The 24,399-nt window shown below is 37.5% G+C and overlaps 1 protein-coding gene across 2 annotated transcripts; it reads right to left on the reverse strand.

The window, feature by feature from the left end:
- LOC138326081 (armadillo repeat-containing protein 7-like) lies at positions 1-24,397 on the reverse strand. Of its 2 annotated transcripts, XM_069272220.1 has the most exons (7): positions 24,240-24,397; positions 23,582-23,680; positions 22,127-22,195; positions 21,901-21,967; positions 17,175-17,245; positions 511-602; positions 1-154 (listed from the first exon to the last, which is right to left on the reverse strand). In XM_069272220.1, the coding sequence occupies exons 1-7, from the start codon at positions 24,346-24,348 to the stop codon at positions 68-70; spliced, it is 594 nt and encodes a 197-aa protein (XP_069128321.1). In that variant the 5' UTR covers positions 24,349-24,397; the 3' UTR covers positions 1-67. The 2 variants fall into 2 exon arrangements, with proteins under 2 accessions (XP_069128321.1, XP_069128322.1); XM_069272221.1 differs by lacking the exon at positions 23,582-23,680 and having other exon boundaries at positions 24,240-24,394.
- Between the last annotated feature and the right edge of the window lie 2 nt (positions 24,398-24,399).

The raw sequence follows: 24,399 nt of genomic DNA on the forward strand, positions 1-24,399 counted from the left end.
GACATCAGCTGTCTAAATTAGACTGGACAGACATCAGGTGTCTAAATTAGACTGGACTGGACTGACATCATGTTCCCTCGTTGGACTGTCTTGGAGCTGACGACTGACATCGCATTTTCTTGACTTCTTCTACTTGATGTGCGGGACAGTAGTCCTGGCAAAGAGAAGAGAATAGAGAGAAATTTGTCAAATAAAAAAATCATCCTGAATTGAAGTCTTCACAACATTTTTCAACTTTCAAAACTAGAATATTATCATATAATAATAATGAACTTTATTTTCACTTTACTCACATGTAGTCAAACTTATAAAATGCACAGTTTTTAAAGTAAACACATACAATCTAATGGAGGAAAGACAGAGACGAGTAACAAAATTCTACCCATTAACTTGTAATGTCGATGTGGATATAGGTATTTCTGTTTAGACCTTGATTACACTTACTAAATTGGACAATGATACAGAGTACTTAAATCTTTCTAGAAGTATAAATGATTGTTTTGTTCTTACCTGGAGGAACACATCGGCCAGATTACTTAGTCTTTTATTATTAGCTTCAGAAAATCTCACCATACACTCCACCACAGGCAAAGAGGATATCTCTGGGAAAGAACAAATTCATTACAAACTCAAGTGAAGGAATAATAAAATCTTTCATCCCCTTTAGGGTGAGACAGGAGAATATCAACCTGAGGGGTAAGATTTTTACGTTCAAGTCAAACATGAGGCTGTGCCGAGTATTTGACAGTTTCAGATTCTTATCCTGAGGGTTGAGATCCTCTTTCTCACCAGTCACTCTTACCCTGCATCACTTTGTATCTCTAATAAACATGCCACTTACGCAAGTGTGGATGATGTGACCCCAATGAATTGTCGTCGTTTCCGTCGTTGTGGTGCCATTTCATTGTTGTTGTAACGTTATAATACTACGGTATTACCACGACGTCATGATACTGTTGTCTTCATGTTATACTATTATTGAGCATGTGCAAAAATCTCGTGTAGCTTGTCTTACTCTAGGATGAGATAGAACAAGAGATCACAGAAGGATCTTGGCACCGATCAAAGAGTGATCTATGTCTAACAATGGAAAGAGGGATATTTTGTCTACTTTTCAAACTTTTACTACATATTGCTACACATGAAATTTGAGAAAGATCCTTTCAGTACTTTCTGAGATATTTAACAGTAACAAATTTCAATTATCAAAATCCAAAATGGCGGCCTGTCGGCCATCTTGTTGACTGATCGGTTCCAAAATGCAATATCCACAACTAGGCCTTAGGGGAACCTACATGTGGAATTTGAGAGAGATCCCTTAAGTACTTTCTGTGAAATAGCAGTAAAAAACTTTAAATAACAAAATCCAAGATAGCCGCCCTGCGGCCATCTTGTTGACAGGTCGGTCCCAATATGCATTATGCACAACTAGGGCCCTAGTGGAACCTGCATGTGAAATTTGAGAGAGATCCCTTCAAAACTTTCTGAGAAATAGCGGTAACAAACTTTAACTATCAAAATCCAAGATGGCCGTCTGGCGGCCATCTTGTTGACCACTCAGTCCCATAATGTTCTATGCACAACTTAGGCCCTCGAGGAACCTATATGAAATTTGAGAAAGATCCCTTCAGCCCTTTCTGAGAAATAGCGATAACAAGAAATGTTAACTGACGGAAGGACGGACGTAAGGAAGGACAACGGACAACGGACCACGGACGAAAAACAATTTGAATAGCCTATCATCTGATGATGGTTGGCTTAAAATCTCACACCGGTAAAACTGTGGATATCCTTGTCTGAGGTAAGAGAAATCATTGCCTCTATTTTCTATATTACTTTTTCTCTGCTTTCATAATTCAGATAGAATTAATTTACCTGTACATTTGTGTAGAACTTTTTTTTGTTTCATTCAAAAAACAAAAGTAATGTCCATGTGCATACAATCTATAGTCTATTTAAACAGTAAATGTAAGTTAAGGCTATCAGCGCTTGTGTGCTAGGTTTATGTGTCTCCAGTCTTGCTCCAATTTGACATGCTTTAACATTTTTAATTAATACAATTTCCAAATGCAGTATTGTGCAGTATTTGTTTGGAACAGCTCAAGGAGTTTTGTAACAATAAAAAAACATTAAGACAGACAAAGACTATTTTGAAGCACTACTAGTCCAGGGTTCAACAGGCAGGCCATGCAATAAATCTTAAATGTTTATTCTGACAAGTAGGTTCTGCTGATAAAGCAGGCATTTTCATTGTCAATTAAACTACAACAGTCAGATGAGTAAACAGTTTAGGCAGACATGTTAACCTTTGGTGACCAAAAAGAGGTAGATTTTTGACTCAAAAGCGGTAGAAATTTTAAAGCAAAATCCGGCTCCTTTATTAGAATCACCCCATTCCAAAATAGCGGCCATTACGATTGCAAAGTTTATGACTTTCAGCAGACACTATATGCCTATTTTACATTAAAAACATGAGTAAATCATTTCAATTATAAGTAGTTTTTGAAATGATGCTTACTAGTTTTAAGCACAAAATTTATTGAAAGGCCAGATGATTGTTTCCTTACGGTAGGCCTACGTAATACACATCGTTACACTCAGACAAATGAAATAAGTGACACCACCAAGCCAAGGTGGAACTAGCCCCAGGCTGCTAATTAACACCAGTGGGTGTTGGTCAGGGAGTGTTCATACCTCCTTTGTTTACTTAAGTATCAAGCTAGTCCCCCTACTCTGTCTGTTATGCATTTTGAAGCCGACATGGCACCCTACTATAAAAATTTCAGAAATAGGAAGAAAAAAATATAGAGAAAATGTTTTACAGAAATCAGAATATTTGGATATTAATGCGGTAGGCGGAATATCAGCCTCAAAAGTGGTATACTTTCGCCTGAATTGGTAGGGTTAACATGTCTGGTTTAGGTATTTTAAGAAAAGGAGATGTTTTCCTTTTATGAAATAACATTAACCCTCTACCAAGCTCCACTAAACACAGTAATGTTTTACCCTCTACCACGCTCCACTAAACACAGTAATGTTTTACCCTCTACCAAGCTCCACTAAACACAGTAATGTTTTACCCTCTACTAAGCTCCACTACACACAGTAATGTTTTACCCTCTACCAAGCTCCACTAAACACAGTAATGTTTTACCCTCCACCAAGCTCCACTACACACAGTAATGTTTTACCTTCTACTAAGCTCCACTAAACACAGTAATGTTTTACCCTCCACCAAGCTCCACTAAACATAGTAATGTTTTACCCTCTACCAAGCTCCACTAAACACAGAAATGTTTTACCCTCTACCAAGCTCCACTAAACACAGTAATGTTTTACCCTCTACCAAGCTCCACTAAACACAGTGATGTTTTACCCTCTACCAAGCTCCACTAAACACAGTAATGTTTTACCCTCTACCAAGCTCCACTAAACACAGTAATGTTTTACCCTCTACCAAGCTCCACTAAACACAGTGATGTTTTACCCTCTACCAAGCTCCACTAAACACAGTAATGTTTTACACTCTACCAAGCTCCACTAAACACAAATGTTTTACACTCTACCAAGCTCCACTAAACACAAATGTTTTACCCTCTACCAAGCTCCACTTAACACAAATGTTTTACCCTCTACCAAGCTCCACTAAACACAGTAATGTTTTACCCTCTTCCAAGTTCCACCAAACACAAATGTTTTACCCTCTTCCAAGCTCCACTAAACACAGTAATGTTTTACCCTCTACCACGCTCCACTAAACACAGTAATGTTTTACCCTCTACCAAGCTCCACTAAACACAAATGTTTAACCCTCTACCAAGCTCCATTAAACATAGTAATGTGTTACCCTCTACCAAGCTCCACTAAACACAGTAATGTTTTACCCTCTACCAAGCTCCACTAAACACAGTAATGTTTTACCCTCTACTAAGCTCCACTAAACACAAATGTTTTACCCTTTACCAAGCTCCACTAAACACAGTAATGTTTTACCCTCTACCAAGCTCCACTAAACACAGTAATGTTTTACCCTCTACTAAGCTCCACTAAACACAGTAATGTTTTACCCTCTACTAAGCTCCACTAAACACAGTAATGTTTTACCCTCTACTAAGCTCCACTAAACACAGTAATGTTTTACCCTCTACTAAGCTCCACTAAACACAAATGTTTTACCCTCTACCAAGCTCCACTAAACACAGCAATGTTTTCCACTACACACAGTAATGTTTTACCCTCTACTAAGCTCCACTAAACACAGTAATGTTTTACCCTCCACCAAGCTCCACTACACACAGTAATGTTTTACCCTCTACCAAGCTCCACTAAACACAGTAATGTTTTACCCTCTACTAAGCTCCACTAAACACAGTAATGTTTTACCCTCTACCAAGCTCCACTAAACACAGTAATGTTTTACCCTCTACTAAGCTCCACTAAACACAGTAATGTTTTACCCTCTACTAAGCTCCACTAAACACAAATGTTTTACCCTCTACCAAGCTCCACTAAACACAGTAATGTTTTACCCTCTACCAAGCTCCACTAAACACAGTAATGTTTTACCCTCCACCAAGCTCCACTACACACAGTAATGTTTTACCCTCTACCAAGCTCCACTAAACACAGTAATGTTTTACCCTCTACCAAGCTCCACTAAACACAGTAATGTTTTACCCTCTACTAAGCTCCACTAAACACAGTAATGTTTTACCCTCTACAAGCTCCACTAAACACAGTAATGTTTTACCCTCTACTAAGCTCCACTAAACACAGTAATGTTTTACCCTCTACTAAGCTCCACTAAACACAGTAATGTTTTACCCTCTACTAAGCTCCACTAAACACAGTAATGTTTTACCCTCTACTAAGCTCCACTAAACACAGTAATGTTTTACCCTCTACCAAGCTCCACTAAACACAGTAATGTTTTACCCTCTACCAAGCTCCACTAAACACAGTAATGTTTTACCCTCTACAAGCTCCACTAAACACAGTAATGTTTTACCCTCTACCAAGCTCCACTAAACACAGTAATGTTTTACCCTCTACTAAGCTCCACTAAACACAGTAATGTTTTACCCTCTACCTAAGCTCCACTAAACACAGTAATGTTTTACCCTCTACCAAGCTCCACTAAACACAGTAATGTTTTACCCTCTACCAAGCTCCACTAAACACAGTAATGTTTTACCCTCTACCAAGCTCCACTAAACACAGTAATGTTTTACCCTCTACCAAGCTCCACTAAACACAGTAATGTTTTACCCTCTACCAAGCTCCACTAAACACAGTAATGTTTTACCCTCTACCAAGCTCCACTAAACACAGTAATGTTTTACCTCTACCAAGCTCCACTAAACACAGTAATGTTTTACCCTCTACCAAGCTCCACTAAACACAGTAATGTTTTACCCTCTACCAAGCTCCACTAAACACAGTAATGTTTTACCCTCTACCAAGCTCCACTAAACACAGTAATGTTTTTACCCTCTACCTAAGCTCCACTAAACACAGTAATGTTTTACCCTCTACCAAGCTCCACTAAACACAGTAATGTTTTACCCTCTACCAAGCTCCACTAAACACAGTAATGTTTTACCCTCTACCAAGCTCCACTAAACACAGTAATGTTTTACCCTCTACTAAGCTCCACTAAACACAGTAATGTTTTACCCCTCTACCAAGCTCCACTAAACACAGTAATGTTTTTACCCTCTACCAAGCTCCACTAAACACAGTAATGTTTTACCCTCTACCAAGCTCCACTAAACACAGTAATGTTTTTTACCCTCTACTAAGCTCCACTAAACACAGTAATGTTTTACCCTCTACCAAGCTCCACTAAACACAGTAATGTTTTACCCTCTACCAAGCTCCACTAAACACAGTAATGTTTTTACCCTCTACCAAGCTCCACTAAACACAGTAATGTTTTACCTCTAACCAAGCTCCACTAAACACTCACTAAACTAAACACAGTAATGTTTTACCCTCTACAAGCTCCACTAAACACAGTAATGTTTTATACCCTCTACTAAGCTCCACTAAACACAGTAAATGTTTTTACCCTCTACCAAGCTCCACTAAACACAGTAATGTTTTACCCTCTACCAAGCTCCCACTAAACACAGTAATGTTTTACCCTCTACCAAGCTCCACTAAACACAGTAATGTTTTACCCTCTACCAAGCTCCACTAAACACAGTAATGTTTTACCCTCTACCAAGCTCCACTAAACACAGTAATGTTTTACCCTCTACCAAGCTCCACTAAACACAGTAATGTTTTACCCTCTACCAAGCTCCACTAAACACAGAAATGTTTTACCCTCTACCAAGCTCCACTAAACACAGTGATGTTTTACCCTCTACCAAGCTCCACTAAACACAGTAATGTTTTACCCTCTACCAAGCTCCACTAAACACAGTAATGTTTTACCCTCTACCAAGCTCCACTAAACACAGTAATGTTTTACCCTCTACCAAGCTCCACTAAACACAGTAATGTTTTACCCTCTACCAAGCTCCACTAAACACAGTAATGTTTTACCTCTACCATGCTCCACTAAACACAGTAATGTTTTACCCTCTACCAAGCTCCACTAAACACAGTAATGTTTTACCCTCTACCAAGCTCCACTAAACACAAATGTTTTACCCTCTACCAAGCTCCACTAAACACAGTAATGTTTTACCCTCTACCAAGCTCCACTAAACACAGTAATGTTTTTACCCTCTACCAAGCTCCACTAAACACAGTAATGTTTTACCCTCTACCAAGCTCCACTAAACACAGTAATGTTTTACCCTCTACCAAGCTCCACTAAACACAAATGTTTTACCCTCTACCAAGCTCCACTAAACACAGTAAATGTTTACCCTCTACCAAGCTCCACTAAACACAAATGTTTTACCCTCTACCAAGCTCCACTAAAACACAGTAATGTTTTAACCCTCTACCAAGCTCCACTAAACACAGTAATGTTTTACCCTCTACCAAGCTCCACTAAACACAGTAATGTTTTACCCTCTACCAAGCTCCACTAAACACAGTAATGTTTTAACCCTCTACCAAGCTCCACTAAACACAGTAATGTTTTCCATTACAACACAGTAATGTTTTACCCTCTACCAAGCTCCACTAAACACAGTAATGTTTTACCCTCTACCAAGCTCCACTAAACACAGTAATGTTTTACCCTCTACCAAGCTCCACTAAACACAGTAATGTTTTACCCTCTACTAAGCTCCACTAAACACAGTAATGTTTTACCCTCTACAAGCTCCACTAAACACAAATGTTTTACCCTCTACTAAGCTCCACTAAACACAGTAATGTTTTACCCTCTACCAAGCTCCACTAAACACAGTAATGTTTTACCCTCTACCAAGCTCCACTAAACACAGTAATGTTTTACCCTCTACCAAGCTCCACTAAACACAGTAATGTTTTACCCTCTACCAAGCTCCACTAAACACAGTAATGTTTTACCCTCTACCAAGCTCCACTAAACACAGTAATGTTTTACCCTCTACCAAGCTCCACTAAACACAGTAATGTTTTACCCTCTACCAAGCTCCACTAAACACAAATGTTTTACCCTCTACCAAGCTCCACTAAACACAGTAATGTTTTACCCTCTACCAAGCTCCACTAAACACAGTAATGTTTTACCCTCTACCAAGCTCCACTAAACACAGTAATGTTTTAACCCTCTACCAAGCTCCACTAAACACAGTAATGTTTTACCCTCTACCAAGCTCCACTAAACACAGTAATGTTTTACCCTCTACCAAGCTCCACTAAACACAGTAATGTTTTACCCTCTACCAAGCTCCACTAAACACAGTAATGTTTTACCCTCTACCAAGCTCCACTAAACACAGTAATGTTTTACCCTCTACCAAGCTCCACTAAACACAGTAATGTTTTACCCTCTACCAAGCTCCACTAAACACAGTAATGTTTTACCCTCTACTAAGCTCCACTAAACACAGTAATGTTTTACCCTCTACCAAGCTCCACTAAACACAGTAATGTTTTACCCTCTACCAAGCTCCACTAAACACAGTAATGTTTTACCCTCTACTAAGCTCCACTAAACACAGTAATGTTTTACCCTCTACCAAGCTCCACTAAACACAGTAATGTTTTACCCTCTACCAAGCTCCACTAAACACAGTAATGTTTTACCCTCTACCAAGCTCCACTAAACACAGTAATGTTTTACCCTCTACCAAGCTCCACTAAACACAGTAATGTTTTACCCTCTACCAAGCTCCACTAAACACAGTAATGTTTTACCCTCTACCAAGCTCCACTAAACACAGTAATGTTTTACCCTCTACTAAGCTCCACTAAACACAGTAATGTTTTACCCTCTACTAAGCTCCACTAAACACAAATGTTTTACCCTCTACCAAGCTCCACTTAAACATAATGTTTAACCTCTAATTAACCAAATGTTTTACCCTCTACCAAGCTCCACTAAACACAGTAATGTTTTACCCTCTAATAAGCTCCACTAAACACAGTAATGTTTTACCCTCTACCAAGCTCCACTAAACACAGTAATGTTTTACCCTCTACCAAGCTCCACTAAACACAAATGTTTTACCCTCTACCAAGCTCCACTAAACACAGTAATGTTTTACCCTCTACCAAGCTCCACTAAACACAGTAATGTTTTACCCTCTACCAAGCTCCACTAAACACAGTAATGTTTTAACCCTCTACCAAGCTCCACTAAACACAGTAATGTTTTACCCTCTACCAAGCTCCACTAAACAAATGTAATTTTTACCCTCTACCAAGCTCCACTAAACACAGTAATGTTTTACCCTCTACTAAGCTCCACTAAACACAGTAATGTTTTACCCTCTACTAAGCTCACTAAACACAAATGTTTTACCCTCTACAAGCTCCACTAAACACAGTAATGTTTTACCCTCTACCAAGCTCCACTAAACACAGTAATGTTTTACCCTCTACCAAGCTCCACTAAACACAGTAATGTTTTACCCTCTACTAAGCTCCACTAAACACAGTAATGTTTTACCCTCTACCAAGCTCCACTAAACACAAATGTTTTACCCTCTACCAAGCTCCACTAAACACAGTAATGTTTTACCCTCTACCAAGCTCCACTAAACACAGTAATGTTTTAACCCTCTACCAAGCTCCACTAAACACAGTAATGTTTTACCCTCTACAAGCTCCACTAAACACAGTAATGTTTTACCCTCTACCAAGCTCCACTAAACACAGTAATGTTTTTACCCCTCTACCAAGCTCCACTAAACACAGTAATGTTTTAACCCTCTACCAAGCTCCACTAAACACAGTAATGTTTTACCCTCTACAAGCTCCACTAAACACAGTAATGTTTTACCCTCTACTAACTCACTAAACACAGTAATGTTTTACCCTCTACCAAGCTCCACTAAACACAAATGTTTTACCCTCTACCAAGCTCCACTAAACACAGTAATGTTTTACCCTCTACTAACTCCACTAAACACAGTAATGTTTTACCCTCTACCAAGCTCCACTAAACACAGTAATGTTTTACCCTCTACCAAGCTCCACTAAACACAGTAATGTATTACCCTCTACCAAGCTCCACTAAACACAGTAATGTTTTACCCTCTACCAAGCTCCACTAAACACAGTAATGTTTTTACCCTCTACCAAGCTCCACTAACACACAAATGTTTTACCCTCTACCAAGCTCCACTAAACACAGTAATGTTTTACCCTCTACCAAGCTCCACTAAACACAAATGTTTTACCCTCTACCAAGCTCCACTAAACACAGTAATGTTTTACCCTCTACCAAGCTCCACTAAACACAGTAATGTTTTACCCTCTACCAAGCTCCACTAAACACAGTAATGTTTTACCCTCTACCAAGCTCCACTAAACACAGTAAGTGTTTTACCCTCTACCAAGCTCCACTAAAGACAAATGTTTTATCATCTACCAAGCTCCACTAAACACAGTAATGTTTTACCCTCTACCAAGCTCCACTAAACACAGTAATGTTTTTACCCTCTACCAAGCTCCACTAAACACAGTAATGTTTTACCCTCTACCAAGCTCCACTAAACACAGTAATAATGTTTTACCCTCTACCAAGCTCCACTAAACACAGTAATGTTTTACCCTCTACCAAGCTCCACTAAACACAGTAATGTTTTACCCTCTACCAAGCTCCACTAAACACAGTAATGTTTTTACCCTCTAGCCAAGCTCCACTAAACACAGTAATGTTTTACCCTCTACCAAGCTCCACTAAACACAGTATGTTTTACCCTCTACCAAGCTCCACTAAACACAGTAATGTTTTACCCTCTACCAAGCTCCACTAAACACAGTAATGTTTTACCCTCTACCAAGCTCCACTAAACACAGTAATGTTTTACCCTCTACCAAGCTCCACTAAACACAGTAATGTTTTACCCTCTACCAAGCTCCACTAAACACAGTAATGTTTTACCCTCTACCAAGCTCCACTAAACACAGTAATGTTTTACCCTCTACCAAGCTCCACTAAACACAGTAATGTTTTACCCTCTACCAAGCTCCACTAAACACAGTAATGTTTTACCCTCTACCAAGCTCCACTAAACACAGTAATGTTTTACCCTCTACCAAGCTCCACTAAAACACAGTAATGTTTTACCCTCTACCAAGCTCCACTAAACACAAATGTTTTACCCTCTACAAGCTCCACTAAACACAGTAATGTTTTACCCTCTACCAAGCTCCACTAAACACAGTAATGTTTTACCCTCTACCAAGCTCCACTAAACACAGTAATGTTTTACCCTCTACCAAGCTCCACTAAACACAGTAATGTTTTACCCTCTACCAAGCTCCACTAAACACAAATGTTTTACCCTCTACCAAGCTCCACTAAACACAGTAATGTTTTACCCTCTACTAAGCTCCACTAAACACAGTAAATGTTTTACCCTCTACCAAGCTCCACTAAACACAAATGTTTTACCCTCTACCAAGCTCCACTAAAACACAGTAATGTTTTACCCTCTACTAAGCTCCACTAAACACAGTAAATGTTTTACCCTCTACCAAGCTCCACTAAACACAGTAATGTTTTACCCTCTACCAAGCTCCACTAAACACAATGTTTTACCCCTCTACCAAGCTCCACTAAACACAGTAATGTTTTACCCTCTACCAAGCTCCACTAAACACAGTAATGTTTTACCCTCTACCAAGCTCCACTAAACACAGTAATGTTTTACCCTCTACCAAGCTCCACTAAACACAGTAATGTTTTACCCTCTACCAAGCTCCACTAAACACAAATGTTTTACCCTCTACCAAGCTCCACTAAACACAGTAATGTTTTACCCTCTACCAAGCTCCACTAAGCTCCACTAAACACAGTAATGTTTTACCCTCTACCAAGCTCCACTAAACACAGTAATGTTTTTACCTCTACAAGCTCCACTAAACACAAATGTTTTACCCTCTACCAAGCTCCACTAAACACAGTAATGTTTTACCCTCTACCAAGCTCCACTAAACACAGTAATGTTTTTTACCCTCTACCAAGCTCCACTAAACACAGTAATGTTTTACCCTCTACCAAGCTCCACTAAACACAGTAATGTTTTACCCTCTACCAAGCTCCACTAAACACAGTAATGTTTTACCCTCTACCAAGCTCCACTAAACACAGTAATGTTTTTACCCTCTACCAAGCTCCACTAAACACAGTAATGTTTTACCCTCTACCAAGCTCCACTAAACACAGTAATGTTTTACCCTCTACCAAGCTCCACTAAACACAGTAATGTTTTACCCTCTACTAAGCTCCACTAAACACAGTAATGTTTTACCCTCTACCAAGCTCCACTAAACACAGTAATGTTTTACCCTCTACCAAGCTCCACTAAACACAGTAATGTTTTACCCTCTACCAAGCTCCACTAAACACAGTAATGTTTTACCCTCTACCAAGCTCCACTAAACACAGTAATGTTTTACCCTCTACCAAGCTCCACTAAACACAGTAATGTTTTACCCTCTACCAAGCTCCACTAAACACAGTAATGTTTTACCCTCTACCAAGCTCCACTAAACACAAATGTTTTACCCTCTACCAAGCTCCACTAAACACAGTAATGTTTTACCCTCTACCAAGCTCCACTAAACACAGTAATGTTTTACCCTCTACCAAGCTCCACTAAACACAGTAATGTTTTACCCTCTACCAAGCTCCACTAAACACAGTAATGTTTTACCCTCTACCAAGCTCCACTAAACACAAATGTTTTACCCTCTACCAAGCTCCACTAAACACAGTAATGTTTTACCCTCTACCAAGCTCCACTAAACACAGTAATGTTTTACCCTCTACCAAGCTCCACTAAACACAAATGTTTTACCCTCTACTAAGCTCCACTAAACACAGTAATGTTTTACCCTCTACCAAGCTCCACTAAACACAGTAATGTTTTACCCTCTACCAAGCTCCACTAAACACAGTAATGTTTTACCCTCTACCAAGCTCCACTAAACACAGTAATGTTTTACCCTCTACCAAGCTCCACTAAACACAGTAATGTTTTACCCTCTACCAAGCTCCACTAAACACAGTAATGTTTTACCCTCTACCAAGCTCCACTAAACACAGTAATGTTTTACCCTCTACTAAGCTCCACTAAACACAGTAATGTTTTACCCTCTACCAAGCTCCACTAAACACAGTAATGTTTTACCCTCTACCAAGCTCCACTAAACACAGTAATGTTTTACCCTCTACCAAGCTCCACTAAACACAGTAATGTTTTACCCTCTACAGCTCCACTAAACACAGTAATGTTTTACCCTCTACTAAGCTCCACTAAACACAGTAATGTTTTACCCTCTACTAAGCTCCACTAAACACAGTAATGTTTTACCCTCTACCAAGCTCCACTAAACACAGTAATGTTTTACCCTCTACCAAGCTCCACTAAACACAGTAATGTTTTACCCTCTACCAAGCTCCACTAAACACAGTAATGTTTTACCCTCTACCAAGCTCCACTAAACACAGTAATGTTTTACCCTCTACTAAGCTCCACTAAACACAAATGTTTTACCCTCTACCAAGCTCCACTAAACACAGTAATGTTTTACCCTCTACCAAGCTCCACTAAACACAGTAATGTTTTACCCTCTACCAAGCTCCACTAAACACAGTAATGTTTTACCCTCTACCAAGCTCCACTAAACACAGTAATGTTTTACCCTCTACTAAGCTCCACTAAACACAGTAATGTTTTACCCTCTACTAAGCTCCACTAAACAACAGTAATGTTTTACCCTCTACTAAGCTCCACTAAACACAGTAATGTTTTACCCTCTACCAAGCTCCACTAAACACAGTAATGTTTTACCCTCTACCAAGCTCCACTAAACACAGTAATGTTTTACCCTCTACCAAGCTCCACTAAACACAGTAATGTTTTACCCTCTACCAAGCTCCACTAAACACAGTAATGAATGTTTTACCCTCTACCAAGCTCCACTAAACACAGTAATGTTTTACCCTCTACCAAGCTCCACTAAACACAGTAATGTTTTACCCTCTACCAAGCTCCACTAAACACAGTAATGTTTTACCCTCTACCAAGCTCCACTAAACACAGTAATGTTTTACCCTCTACCAAGCTCCACTAAACACAGTAATGTTTTACCCTCTACCAAGCTCCACTAAACACAGTAATGTTTTACCCTCTACCAAGCTCCACTAAACACAGTAATGTTTTACCCTCTACCAAGCTCCACTAAACACAGTAATGTTTTACCCTCTACCAAGCTCCACTAAACACAGTAATGTTTTACCCTCTACAAGCTCCACTAAACACAGTAATGTTTTACCCTTTACCAAGCTCCACTAAACACAGTAATGTTTTACCCTCTACTAAGCTCCACTACACACAGTAATGTTTTACCCTCCTACCAAGCTCCACTAAACACAGTAATGTTTTACCCTCTACCAAGCTCCACTAAACACAGTAATGTTTTACCCTCTACAAGCTCCACTAAACACAGTAATGTTTTACCCTCTACCAAGCTCCACTAAACACAGTAATGTTTTACCCTCTACCAAGCTCCACTAAACACAGTAATGTTTTACCCTCTACTAAGCTCCACTAAACACAGTAATGTTTTACCCTCTACCAAGCTCCACTAAACACAGTAATGTTTTACCCTCTACTAAGCTCCACTAAACACAGTAATGTTTTACCCTCTACTAAGCTCCACTAAACACAGTAATGTTTTACCCTCTACCAAGCTCCACTAAACACAGTAATGTTTTACCCTCTACCAAGCTCCACTAAACACAGTAATGTTTTACCCTCTACTAAGCTCCACTAAACACAGTAATGTTTTACCCTCTACCAAGCTCCACTAAACACAGTAATGTTTTACCCTCTACTAAGCTCCACTAAACACAGTAATGTTTTACCCTCTACCAAGCTCCACTAAACACAGTAATGTTTTACCCTCTACTAAGCTCCACTAAACACAGTAATGTTTTACCCTCTACTAAGCTCCACTAAACACAGTAATGTTTTACCCTCTACCAAGCTCCACTAAACACAGTAATGTTTTACCCTCTACCAAGCTCCACTAAACACAGTAATGTTTACCCTCTACAAGCTCCACTAAACACAGTAATGTTTTACCCTCTACTAAGCTCCACTAAACACAGTAATGTTTTACCCTCTACTAAGCTCCACTAAACACAGTAATGTTTTACCCTCTACCAAGCTCCACTAAACACAGTAATGTTTTACCCTCTACTAAGCTCCACTAAACACAGTAATGTTTTACCCTCTACTAAGCTCCACTAAACACAGTAATGTTTTACCCTCTACCAAGCTCCACTAAACACAGTAATGTTTTACCCTCTACCAAGCTCCACTAAACACAGTAATGTTTTACCCTCTACCAAGCTCCACTAAACACAGTAATGTTTTACCCTCTACCAAGCTCCACTAAACACAGTAATGTTTTACCCTCTACCAAGCTCCACTAAACACAGTAATGTTTTACCCTCTACCAAGCTCCACTAAACACAGTAATGTTTTACCCTCTACCAAGCTCCACTAAACACAGTAATGTTTTACCCTCTACCACGCTCCACTAAACACAAATGTTTTACCCTCTACCACGCTCCACTAAACACAGTAATGTTTTACCCTCTACCAAGCTCCACTAAACACAGTAATGTTTTACCCTCTACTAAGCTCCACTAAACACAGTAATGTTTTACCCTCTACCAAGCTCCACTAAACACAAATGTTTTACCCTCTACCACGCTCCACTAAACACAAATGTTTTACCCTCTACTAAGCTCCACTAAACACAAATGTTTTACCCTCTACCACGCTCCACTAAACACAGTAATGTTTTACCCTCTACTAAGCTCCACTAAACACAGTAATGTTTTACCCTCTACCAAGCTCCACTAAACACATGTAATTTTTACCCTCTACACAAGCTCCACTAAACACAGTAATGTTTTACCCTCTACCAGCTCCACTAAACACAATGTTTTACCCTCTACCACGCTCCACTAAACACAGTAATGTTTTACCCTCTACCACGCTCCACTAAACACAGTAATGTTTTACCCTCTACCACGCTCCACTAAACACAGTAATGTTTTTACCCTCTACCACGCTCCACTAAACACAGTAATGTTTTACCCTCTACCACGCTCCACTAAACACAGTAATGTTTTACCCTCTACTAAGCTCCACTAAACACAGTAATGTTTTACCCTCTACCAAGCTCCACTAAACACAGTAATGTTTTACCCTCTACCACGCTCCACTAAACACAGTAATGTTTTACCCTCTACTAAGCTCCACTAAACACAGTAATGTTTTACCCTCTACCAAGCTCCACTAAACACAAATGTTTTACCCTCTACCACGCTCCACTAAACACAGTAATGTTTTACCCTCTACTAAGCTCCACTAAACACAGTAATGTTTTACCCTCTACTAAGCTCCACTAAACACAGTAATGTTTTACCCTCTTCCAGCTCCACTCACTAAACACAGTAATGTTTTACCCTCTACCACGCTCCACTAAACACAGTAATGTTTTACCCTCTACTAAGCTCCACTAAACACAGTAATGTTTTACCCTCTACTAAGCTCCACTAAACACAGTAATGTTTTACCCTCTACCACGCTCCACTAAACACAGTAATGTTTTACCCTCTACCAAGCTCCACTAAACACAGTAATGTTTTACCCTCTACTAAGCTCCACTAAACACAGTAATGTTTTACCCTCTACCACGCTCCACTAAACACAGTAATGTTTTACCCTCTACCAAGCTCCACTAAACACAGTAATGTTTTACCCTCTACTAAGCTCCACTAAACACAGTAATGTTTTACCCTCTACCAAGCTCCACTAAACACAGTAATGTTTTACCCTCTACCAAGCTCCACTAAACACAGTAATGTTTTACCCTCTACCAAGCTCCACTAAACACAGTAATGTTTTACCCTCTACCAAGCTCCACTAAACACAGTAATGTTTTACCCTCTACCAAGCTCCACTAAACACAGTAATGTTTTACCCTCTACCAAGCTCCACTAAACACAGTAATGTTTTACCCTCTACTAAGCTCCACTAAACACAGTAATGTTTTACCCTCTACTAAGCTCCACTAAACACAGTAATGTTTTACCCTCTACCACGCTCCACTAAACACAGTAATGTTTTACCCTCTACCACGCTCCACTAAACACAGTAATGTTTTACCCTCTACCACGCTCCACTAAACACAGTAATGTTTTACCCTCTACCAAGCTCCACTAAACACAGTAATGTTTTACCCTCTACCACGCTCCACTAAACACAGTAATGTTTTACCCTCTACTAAGCTCCACTAAACACAGTAATGTTTTACCCTCTACTAAGCTCCACTACACACTAATAAGTACATTATACTATTGATGTATGAATGCTAATTTTCTGTAGATTTACATGGAATCTAGTTTGAAGGAGTCTTGTCTGGATTGTGTCATGTGACAACATAATCTGTGAGATTTGTCTTATTACTTGACTAGAAGTGACGACCAATTGGTATAAACCGCGTCAATGTGTAATACACCTACTTACCTCCCTTTGATTCCGGAGTTGTAAGAAACATCAGAGTTGTAATGGCTGACAATACAGTCTCTTCATTAGGCCTATGAAAAAAAGTAACTTAAATTAGGAAATTGAAAAGATATTTGATAAAAGAATTTTTGTTTATCAGTGAAAAATATTTAGCCTAACAGGACGTATTAGAAACAAGAGGCTCAAGAGGCCTTGACAGTCACCTGAGTTCTGATACAGAAAGAGCATTGAAAAGTCGGTTCAAATCTGTAAAACGCATTTATGATTTAAATTAAAATTAAAATTTGAACATTCATATCAGAATTTTTCTTTTTTGTTTTTCTTTTTGATAGTTACTGTATTATGTAATTGTAAAAATTAGAAGATAAACAAGAGGCCCATATGGGCCTTTACGGTCGCCTGTGTTCGTTTAGAATGAAACAAAGACATATAAACACTAATATACTGGCCCTTGAAGTTGGTCAGTGAATTTATAAATTTAAATTTTTAATCTATGAAGAGTATTTGCTTCCATGAAACCTGTGAACTCAAAAGGTTTTCTGAAATTTTAAGTCATTTTGACCCTGTTTGGCCCCGCCCCTTTTTTCCCCCAAGGGGTCAGCGAGGGCCGATATGGATGTTAAGATACTATATCTCAGGCATAAAATTCTAATCAAGTTTGACTCATTTCCTACGAAAATTGAACAAATAATGTTCATAAATGTGTTTTTCATATATAAACTTGGATGTATTCTTATGAGGTTTCAGTCCCGTTGAAGTCTCGTTTCGACAAAGATCAAAGAAGTTATGAGATTTTCAAATATATTTAATCAATATCTGTAGCAAGTTGCCAGATGCAAATTTTGTCAAAAAATTACATTTCTATTTTAAGTAGATTTTTTATACAGGGATTTTAAGAAATGGCCCATTTGGCCGCCATTTTGAAATTGTGTCTTTTTCCTCTTTGAGTAGAGCCATAGTTTAACCAATTTTTACTGAAATTGTTTTTACTTAAATTATCACTGCACCAGCATTTTTAGCTTTATCAAGCTAATTTTTGCTGTTAATCTTTACTAGGTTCGTGGTTATTAAAATATTGAGCATTAATGCGTGAAGTGATACACTTTTGTCACTTTATTCTTACATTTAATGGTAATTTGAGCACTTTTATTTTTTACTCTAAAATACTGAAAAATAACAAATATTCAAATGGGGCAAAAAAGTAAGCACACTGACCCCCCATTTTTCTGTCTAATTTAGAAAGAACAACCCATTCCCTATTGATTTGCAAAATATTAACAAAAGTTTAATACTACAGCTGTTTCTATAAAGGGTTAAATTTGGCAAAAATGGCTGAAAATGGTGTATTTTGTAGCTCAAAATTCTGAGAAAAAATATGAGTATTATTAATCAAAACTTGTATATTTTTAAAGAAGACTACAGGAAAATAAATCCTTCAAACTTCCATACATATCAAATATCTTTTTAGGAAATTATGGCTTTAACTCTTGTTTATATGGTCAAAACAGCAAAAATCACAAAAAATCCAATATTTTGTCAACTTGGTATCTTTGAGTGACAATAGCTCAAAAACAAGCACACCGCCGACATATGTTTTTTCTTCCATTTTCTTGTATGGTATGAACTCCTATTTCCAAAAATCTATAGTTAATACAAGAAAATTTTGACTTCTCCGAGGTATACATCCTTAAGTAAACTTGACCCCCTCCCCAGGGGGAAACGTGAGACACCAGGGTGAGATAATTCACAATTTTTATAAAACACCTTAAGACCTTTTCATCTATGAAGAGTATATGAGTCTACCATTTCTAAAATTTCAGAAGAAGATTTTTGAAGTTTTAGCCTATTTGACCCCTTTTGACCCCACCCCATTCATGGAAAATTTGTTAATAGGATTCAATGGCCATCTCATACAATTTTTGTTAAGGACCTTATGACCTTTCTTTCTATGAAGAGTATTTGATTCCATCACATCAGTGAGTGGAGAAGAAGATTTTTGAAATTTAGTCAATTTTATCCTTTTTGGTCCCTCCCACAGTCCCCTGGGGGGTGTGGACCATATAATTCACATGCTTTATGCCTTAGAAGGTTTGTGTGAAATTTCATTGAAATTGCTTCAGCAGTTTTCGAGAAGAAGTCGAAAAGGTAAATTGTTTACGGACATACCAAAACGATGCACAACGCGCGCCGGACAATGGCGGATAAAAGGCGATAAGAATGGATCACTTGAGACTTCGTCTAAGGTGACCTAAAAATGTTACCTTACCTAATGCTTAAAATTCCAATTTGCTTTGCCAACGTTAAAAAAACAACAAAAATAGCTTTCCCCTATATCAGGAATATACATTTGGCCTACAATAAGTTTTCCCTACATAAACTAGAATTATATGCTCAATGCCCTCCCCAGGGGGGCAACACTGAATCCTGGGGTCATATAATTGACAATTTTTGTAAAGGATAAGACCTTTATATCTGTGAAGATTATTTGTTTATACCGTGTCTGGAATTTTAGAAGATTTTTTGAAGTTTAAACGGTTAATGTAAAACCTATTTCCTTTTGGTCCCGTCCCACAGACTCCTGGGTGTCAGTCAGGGAAATATTTTCAACGAGGATTCAACTGCCATCTCATACTGATAATTCTTACAACATTGAATAATTCTCAAAAAATGTGTTTTTCCTACATAAACTATAGTAAACATGACCCTGTCCCCTGTGGGAATCATTATTCCCCAGGGTCATATAATTCACAATTTTTGTTAAGGACCTTATGACCTTTCCATCTATGAAGAGTATTTGATTCTACCATTTCTGGAATTTTCTGAAGATTTTTGAAGTTTTAGCCTATCTGACCCCTTTCAGCCCCACCCATCAGGCCCATGGGGGGCTATGACCATATATAATTCATAATTTTGATTGACCTTTGTCCAAGAAAGGTTTCTGCAAAATTTCAACGAATTTGGTTCTATGGTTCTGGAGTAGAAGTCGAACAAGTCTTAACGATCATCTGACTCATGGTACAAGGAACACCTTAGTTTAATATGTAAGTTTCTGCGATAGGTAAAGGTAATTTGTTGAACAAACTTGGTAGCCCTTCATCCTAGTATGCTGTAGGCCAAATATCAAGTCTCTAGGCCTCTTAAGTTATTCACAAGAAGTTGTTTAAAGATTTTAGCTTATTTGACTCCTGTGAAATTGAATCATCGTCAAGGTAATTAATTTCTACAAAACCAAAGAAAGCTAAGATACAGGTATAGAACATTACATGAAATCTTGGATAATCCTGGATATCAATAAAGCGACAGATGAAGACAGACAAGCGAGATATTTGGGTCTTACAACCATCAGACAATATGAAAAAATGAAAAGGACAGAAAGATATGATATCATGAATAAACATCTCTCAGTAGGTATGGTTCTATATGTTTGGGTGGCTAAATTGTTTGGTTAAAGTTTCTGGAAATCTGGTTATAAGGCTACTGAAAAATGTATCTCTGAAGAAGACAACACTATAGATGTATCTCTGTAGTAGACAACGCTTTAGATGTATCTCTGAAGCAGACAACACTATAGATGTATCTCTGTAGCAGACAACGCTTTAGATGTATCTCTGAAGCAGACAACACTATAGATGTATCTCTGTAGCAGACAATGCTTTAGATGTATCTCTGAAGCAGCCAACACTATAGATGTATCTCTGTAGCAAACAACGCTTTAGATGTATCTCTGAAGCAGACAACACTATAGAAGTATCTCTGTAGCAGACAACGCCTTAGATGTATCTCTGAAGCAGACAACACTATAGAAGTATCTCTGTAGCAGACAACACTTTAGATGTATCTCTGTAGCAGACAACACTATAGATGCATCTCTGTAGCAGACAACGCCTTAGATGTATCTCTGTAGCAGACAACACTATAGATGTATCTCTGTAGCAGACAACAGTATAAATGTATCTCTACAGCAGACAACGCTTTAGATGTATCTCAGAAGCAGACAACGCTTTAGATGTATCTCAGAAGTAGACAACGCTATAAATGTTTCTCTGTAGCAGACAACACTATAAATGTATCTCTACAGCAGACAACGCTTTAGATGTATCTCAGAAGCAGACAACGCTTTAGATGTATCTCAGAAGTAGACAACGCTATAAATGTTTCTCTGTAGCAGACAACACTATAAATGTATCTCTACAGCAGACAACACTTTAGATGTATCTCAGAAGCAGACAACGCTTTAGATGTATCTCTGTAGCAGACAACGCCTTAGATGTATCTCTGAAGCAGACAACACTATAGATATCTCTGTAGCAGACAACACTATAGATGTATCTCTGTAGCAGACAACACTATAAATGTTTCTCTGTAGCAGACAACACTATAAATGTATCTCTACAGCAGACAACGCTTTAGATGTATCTCAGAAGTAGACAACGCTATAAATGTTTCTCTGTAGCAGACAACACTATAAATGTATCTCTACAGCAGACAACGCTTTAGATGTATCTCAGAAGCAGACAACGCTTTAGATGTATCTCAGAAGTAGACAACGCTATAAATGTTTCTCTGTAGCAGACAACACTATAAATGTATCTCTACAGCAGACAACGCTTTAGATGTATCTCAGAAGCAGACAACGCTTTAGATGTATCTCAGAAGCAGACAACGCTATAGAAAACTAACATAGGAAGGGGAGATAATAATATTATAAAATGTATTATGTACTCACCTTGACAAACAACCTATCACTAACTTCACTCCGTCATTTTGTATGATTTGCTGTTTTATCGTCTTATCTATCAAACAGAAAACCATGTAAATTATGTAAACAAGTACACGTACATATTATATCACTGTGTCAGTTACTAACAAAATAAAACAAAATCCTTTTTAGATTCATACAAAATATCAAAGTTTATGTTCATTATCATGAAAAATAAAATATAGTTGCCTACCTAAGCAGCAGTTGCACAGTCCACCTATGGCATATTCTACCAACTTCTGATCAGGCTCATCTAAGACATCTAAACATACAAACATTGTATATAATAGTGATTAATACAGTATACAATGTTTACATTTTTTATTATTCTTAAAGATGCTCCACCGCTGACGAATGGTATTTTTTTTCTATATAAAAAAAGGAACAAGCTAATTTGTATTTTTCTTCAGTTACAAAATTTAATTACACCATTACCACCAATAAAAAGTTTGAGCTTCTAATTTTACTTCAGATATAAATATCAAAAATAATAAATCACATCCCGAAAAATTCTGTGGCACTATATATGTCCTATATGGAATGAAGTACTGATTGTGCATACACCAAAAGCAAAATCAATCATTCTATATTATTGTTTGTTAATTAGACATAGATAGAGGTATTTCTAGTTAAGCATTGATGTAATTAATTTTTATTTTCATCGAGGTATGAAAACAAATTGTTTGCAAATTTTTGTGAGAATCCACTACACATAATTTTTTTCATACCGCGATGACGTTTTAAAAAAGTGAAATCAATGCTTATAATTAATTCTGTAACATGTTTGAAAAAATAAAGTATGTTTAACCCTTTCTAGTGATTTTTCAAGGGAATTTTTTTCCAAATCAATATGTCAATGTCTCTATTGTGACGTCACGATAATGTCAGAGTTTTGTGCCATTTTTGGATTTTTTTTTTTCATATTGGTATGCAAAAAAAAAGTATTGGCCAATCAGTGTTAATAATGATTTTAACACTTTTATTCTTATGAAACCCAATTTGAATTTTTAAAATTAAGTAGTTGAAGAAATTTTATTAATTTTTTTTTTAATTTTTTTTCTTTTTTTTTCTTTTTGCATAATTACATTACAACACAATGTACACAGTCACATAAAACAATATACAGGTACACATATATATGTATTCACAATCACATATCACTCGCGAGCACACATAAAAACACACATACACACACCCACACATCCTCACACCCACACACTCACCCTTACACACACCCACATTCGTGCAAGAATGTACACACAAATATTTCATTTTAAGGGAAAATTTTAGAATTGAATTTTATAATTGTTATAAATAGCACAATATTAATATCAAGTGTATTGTTGTACTAGTTTAAAATACGTATTTGAACAGGCAATGTATTTTCAATCACAACTTACAAAATCAGTTATCCAGTAATAAAAAGATTATAATGATTTATCTTGAAATATCTTGAAATATCTTATATATTTTACTCAAATGACTTGGTAAATATCTAATAAATTTTTTTTTTTAAATTTTAACGAAATCTAACAAATTAATTACAGAAACCTTCATGAATCTGTGGATATTATCATAGTGGTTGCTCATTAAATCATTGAACTGAATATGGACTAAGACTATAAAACTTTTTACTTGTGATACTTACCCAGAAAAAGATCCACTATGTTCAATATTTTAAAGTGCTCATAGTTTATAGGATCATAAGCAAAATTAGCCAAGTTAGCCAGCACTTGCTGCTTCGACTCTACAATAAACAAAGATAAATGTAAACGAATTACAGTTTCTTAAAGATGCTCCACCGCCGACAGAGCATAAATGATATTAATCACTTGAACAATAATTGGTGTTTAATCGTGTATATATATGTCTAATTAACACAAAAAATATTATAAAATAAATTATTTTGCCTTTGGTGCATGTGCAATCAGTACTTAATTCCATATAGGATATAGTGCCACGGATTTTTTTTCGGGATGCAATTAATTATTTTTTGTAACTTTAACTTGAAGTGAAATTAGAAGCTCAAACTGTTCAATGGTGGTAATGGTGTAAAGTAAGTAACTTTTGTAACTGAAGAGAAATACTAAATCGTCTGCTCATGTTTTTGATAGTGAAAAAATGTCATTTGTCAGCGGTGGAGCATCATTAACATTCTAAATACAATTAACAAGTATTATTATAGCCAACGGTTTAAAAATGAGGTGAAGGGGAGCTAACTCTCACAGGCCTGGATCCCTTTATTTCACTCTAGGATGTTTTCGTGCTAATTCGTAAGTTAAGTTATTCCCAGTGTCGACACTAACCATCGCTGTCGGTGTCTTGGTATTCAGTAACAAGCGATTGCAGATAGCTAAATCTTCCGACGCCATATTCACCAGTCTTTTTGTCTAACTGTGCTTTACTACTAAACATCCTCAGCTTCGGAGTAACCGCAAGCAGATGACCTTCACCTTAGAGATTTCA

Source organism: Argopecten irradians, chromosome 6, assembly GCF_041381155.1.
Source record: "Argopecten irradians isolate NY chromosome 6, Ai_NY, whole genome shotgun sequence".
Lineage (NCBI taxonomy): Eukaryota > Metazoa > Mollusca > Bivalvia > Pectinida > Pectinidae > Argopecten > Argopecten irradians.